General features: G+C 46.0%; 1 protein-coding gene across 1 annotated transcript; it reads left to right on the top strand.

Moving 5' to 3' along the window:
* Positions 1–2,397: 2,397 nt before the first annotated feature.
* LOC311513700 (olfactory receptor 51G2-like) lies at positions 2,398–3,333 on the top strand (the record flags this gene model as incomplete). Its single annotated transcript, XM_084615696.1, has 1 exon — positions 2,398–3,333. One exon carries the CDS (start codon positions 2,398–2,400, stop codon positions 3,331–3,333), a length of 936 nt encoding a protein of 311 aa, XP_084471822.1.
* Between the last annotated feature and the right edge of the window lie 1,882 nt (positions 3,334–5,215).

Here is a 5,215-nt window from a genome sequence, read left to right as displayed (position 1 = left end):
ATTCCTTACCCATCGTGGCTAATCGCCGTTAATGGACTTAACCTCCATGAATGGATCCAGTTCTCTTTTAAACCCTGTTATAGTCCCAGCCTTCACAAGCTCCTCAGGCAAGGAGTTCCACAGATTGACTGAGTGAAGAAGAACTTCCTTTTCTTTGTTTTAAACCTGCTGCCCATTAATTTCATTTGGTGGCTCCTAGTTCTTATATTATAGGAACAAATAAATAACTTTTCCTTTTTCACTTTCTCCACAGTCTCCTCTTTTCCAAGCTGAAAAGTCCGAGCCTCTTTAATCTTTTCTCATATGGGACCCTTTCCAAACCCCAAATCATTTTAGTTTCCCTTTTCTGAACCTTTTCTAATGCCAGTATATGTTTTTTGAGATGAGGGGACCATATCTATGCGCAGTATTCAAGATGTGGGTGCACCAGGGATTTATATAAGGGCAATAAGATATTCTCCGTTTTATTCTCTATGCCTTTTTTAATGATTCCTAACAGCTCGTTTGCTTTTTTTGACTGCCGCTGCACACTGCGTGGACTTGGGCCACCTTGATTATCATGCACATTGTGTAGAGAGTTGTCACTTTGGATGGGCTATTACCAGCAGGAGAGTGAGTTTGTGTGGGGGGGGGGTGGAGGGTGAGAAAACCTGGATTTGTGCTGGAAATGGCCCAACTTGATGATCACTTTAGATAAGCTATTACCAGCAGGACAGTGGGGTGGGAGGAGGTATTGTTTCATGATCTCTGTGTGTATATAATGTCTACTGCAGTTTCCACGGTATGCATCCGATGAAGTGAGCTGAAGCTCACGAAAGCTCATGCTCAAATAAATTAGCTAGGTATGTGTTCGATTATGATTTCTTTAAATGGCTGAGAAAAGAATTGTGCTGAATAGAATAACTATTTCTGTCTGTGTATCTTTTTTGTAACTTAAGGTTTTGCCCAGATGGATTCTCTATGTTTTGAATCTAATTACCCTGTAAGGTATCTACCATCCTGATTTTAAAGAGGGGATTTCTTTACTTCTATTTACTCCTATTTCTATTAAAAGTCTTCTTTTTAAGAAAACTGAATGCTTTTTCATTGTTCTCAGATCCGAGGGTTTGGGTCTGTAGTCACCTAGGCAAATTGGTGAGGCTTTTTACCAAACCTTGTCCAGGAAGTGGGGTGCAAGGTTTTGGGAAGTATTTGAGGGGAAAGACATTTCCAAACAGCTCTTCCCCAGTAACCAGTATTAGTTTGGTGGTGGTAGCGGCCAATCCAAGGACAAAGGGTGGAATATTTTGTACCTTGGGGAAGTTTTGACCTAAGCTGGTAAAGATAAGCTTAGGAGGTTTTCATGCAGTTCCCCACATCTGTTCTCTAGCGTTCAGAGTGGGGAAGGAACCTTGACAATCCCTAAATGTAAATGTAAATCCCTAAAGGTAAAAACCTTACACTTCTCACTATTAAATTTCATCCTATTACTATTACTTCAGTTTATAAGGTCATCCAGATCCTCCTGTGGGATATCCCAGTCCTTCTCTAAATTGGCAATACCTCCCAGCTTTCTGTCATCCGCAAACTTTATTGGCACACTCCCACTTTTTGTGCCAAGGTCAGTAATAAAGAGATTAAATAAGAATGGTCCCAAAACCTATCCTTGAGGAACTCCACCGGTAACCTCCCTCCAGCCTGACAGTTCACCTTTCAGTAGGACCCATTGTAGTCTCCTCTTTAACCAATTCCTTATCCACCTTTCAATTTTCCTATTGATCCCCATCTTATCCAATTTAACTAATAATTCCCTATGTGGCACAGTATCAAACACCTTACTGAAATCTAGGTAAATTAGATCCACTGCATTTCCTTTGTCTAAAAAATGTGTTACTTTCTCAAAGAAGGAGATCAGGTTGGTTTGGCACTATCTACCTTTTGTAAAACCATGTTGTATTTTGTCCCATTTACCATTGACTTCAAAGTGCTTAACTACCTTCTCCTTCAAAATTTTCTCCAAGACCTTGCAGACTACAGATGTAAGTATTCTAAACCTTCCTGACTTACATGACAAAATGTGTCTAACTAGTGGGTGTCAGGGAGAAACTTTCCCTGGGATCAGAGTATCTCTTAGTTCCCTATTGCAGGGCTTCTTCCACCTTCCTTTGCAGCATCTCGTAACGCCTAGTGGAGACTTGACTAGACAGGCACTGCTGGACTGATCAGACCTACAGTCTATCTTTGTATTGAGGGTATAAATCCAAGACAATGTTTTTGCTGATTTTCCCTGGAGGTCCTGAGAATCTCTTGATTTGCACTGAGAGCAGAAAGATTTCTCGCTAACTATCACCTAGTTTCCTCTTCTATTTCTTTTTCAGGAAGAAAAGTTCAAAACTCCCCAGACCTGCCCAGTACATTATGTCAGCTGTCAATGACACTAAATTCAACTCTGTAATGTTCCTTCTCACCAGGATACCTGGGCTGGAAGACATCCACCTCTGGATCTCTATCCCCTTCTGCTTCATGTATGTTCTTTCAATCGTAGGAAATTCAGTCATTCTATTCATTATAAAAACAGATCCAAGCCTCCATGAGCCCATGTACATTTTCCTTTCCATGTTGGCCGTCACAGACCTTGCCTTATCCATAACCACCATACCGACGATACTGGGCATATACTTGTTTAACTCTAGGAGAATCAGCCTCGAGGCCTGTTTTGCCCAGATGTTCTTCATCCACTCGCTTTCAAAAATTGAGTCCTTTGTCTTCTTGTTGATGGCCTTTGACCGCTTCATCGCAATTTGTAACCCACTGAGATATACCTCCATCTTAACTCCACCGAGAATATCCAAGATGGGCCTGGTGGCTGTGGTGAGATCGGTGGCCCTAATACTCCCACTCCCCATTCTCCTGAAACGGTTCCAGTACTGTCGAGACAATGTCCTCTCCCATTCCTACTGCCTGCACCCGGACATCATGAAGGCGGCTTGTTCAGACACCTCAGTGAACAGCATCTATGGCTTGTTTGTTAAAGTCATCACGGTTGGGTTGGACTCGTTCCTCATCTTCCTCTCTTATGTGATGATCCTCAAAACAGTGCTGAGTATCGCATCCCACAGAGAGTGCCTCAGGGCCCTGAACACCTGTGTCTCCCATCTCTGCGCTGTCGTGCTCTTCTACATATCAGACATTGGCCTGTCTTTGATACACAGATTTGGAAATAGCTCTACTCACTTGCTTCAGATTATCCTGGGCTACATTTACCTGCTGGTCCCGCCCCTGATGAACCCAGTTGTGTACAGTGTGAAAAGCAAACACCTGCGTGAGAGGATAGTCAGGGCATTTGTCAAGTGAAGGGTCAGTTCATCACCTGGCTCCAGTGCTGGTGACATGGGGGAGGAAAAACAGGAGCGATGGGCATGGCCACGAATTCCATCCTTTATCCTCTGCCCATGAAGCCCTTTCCTCTGGCCCATCTCTTCTCCAAAGACCACACCTCTCCTATTCCCCTTTACCCGAGACTCTGCCCCCTTAGCCAGAGTCAGGCCTTGCTAAGAGTTGCACAGGGAGCCAGAGCCGCGGTGAGGTGCACTACACCCTCTACATTTTATCCCCCAGGATGTACAAGTCAGGGAATGTGGAGAGTCTTGGGCTCCCCACAGCAACCTTTACTCCCAGAGCAGCTCTTTCAATGGCCCGACTCTGGTCTGGCTCAGAGGGAGAGCCTTGGGGAAAGTGGAGGAGCAAGAGGCTGGGCTTCATGAGAAGATATGAGGCAGAGGACAGGGTTTCAGGGGAAAAAGGGGAGTAGGATCTGAACCAACGCTGACTGTAGTAATCAGGACCGTGGGGGTGATCCTGAGTGCAGGAGAAGGCTGGGGCTGGAGGGTAAGAGATGTTGTGTTTTGGAGAAGACTAAAGAAATGCAACCCCACAAAGGGGGCTCTTGTTTTAAATATCCGAGGCTGACAGTAAGTGATTGCAAGGACCATAGAGGGATGGGCAGGGTTCCTGCAGGGCCACCTCACTCTGGGGTGGCTCCATCCGCAGGGACTTGGCCAAAGTGGGCTGTGCTCTTGGAAGTCGTTTCCAATGGGCAGATGTCATCCTAGCCCGCAGGCTGTTCTAAACTCTGCTGAGGGAAGGAGAAAACAGGCCAGTGAATTAAAGCCCTGTAACTGGCCCATGGCCATCCCCACTCTATACAGCGCAGGGGGGAGGTCTGCTGGTGCTTCAGAGAATGCAACCAGGCCTGTCACTGCTCAGGTGTCTGGAAGGCTGGTTCTGTTGTCTGGGCATGGCTCTACAACTCCAGATAGCTGGGTTTGATTCCCAGGCCATGCATGACTGTGGACAAGCCATTGGATATCTCTGCACAGGTGGATAATAGCCTTGCCCTGCCTCACAGCGGTGGTGGGAGGATAAATACATTCAATGCAGTTCGATACTCTGAGACCCTAAGATCAGGGCTGTGTCAGGTTTCCACAGAGCAACACCTCTGATATTCGTCTATAAAAGGCCTCTTACCACAACCTCCTGTGACAGCTGGCTTCTGGGAAGCCCCATGACTCCAGCCCCTTAGTGTCTGTGGCAGATGTGGGGGCGACAGTGAAGGTTAAGTAGTGGATTTCTGAGGGAAATGTTGGAGTGTCGTAGGGAGGTTCAGCACAGTCACAGAACCAGTGATTGTAAGCCATTGAGGCTAAATGGGTCTCACTGCCAAACTATGGATCTATGGCCTCGGGGGCCTGCTCTTTGATTGTCTGGTTGAGAGAAAGCAGTCTGAGGGCAAAGGTCAGCTTCACACCTAGGCCCTGTAACACAGACGAGATTGAGCACTATGGTTGCTGCGCCCAGGCTCATACAGGTTTCAGCAAAGGTTGTTTCCACCCAAAAAGGAAAGACAGATGGGACGATGCTCTAAGAGCCACAGGGAAACTAGGCTGGGTCCCAAGAGCTTCTTGTCGTCCCAAAAGAATGTAAGTTGGGCCAGTTCTGTTTGCTACGAAAGCTCCTCATTTCAAGGAGTCTGGGGGTGACTGTATAGCTCTGGTCACAAGTAAGAGTGTCAAGTGTCCATTCAGTGCTGCTGGGTGATAAGCTTTTATCATTGATGGGATGTTGTTCCAGCTCAAAGAGTGGGACAACTAAAAACATCAGAATCCAAGAACAGCCATAGTGGGTCAGACAAATGTTCCATCTAACCCAGTATCCTGTCTTCCAATAGTGGCCAATG

This window comes from Lepidochelys olivacea, assembly GCF_965140295.1.
Source record: "Lepidochelys olivacea isolate rLepOli2 genome assembly, chromosome: 1".
In the NCBI taxonomy this organism is placed as follows: domain Eukaryota; kingdom Metazoa; phylum Chordata; order Testudines; family Cheloniidae; genus Lepidochelys; species Lepidochelys olivacea.
Note: the sequence above shows the minus strand (reverse complement) of the source record. Positions and strands in the feature narration are given on the sequence as shown.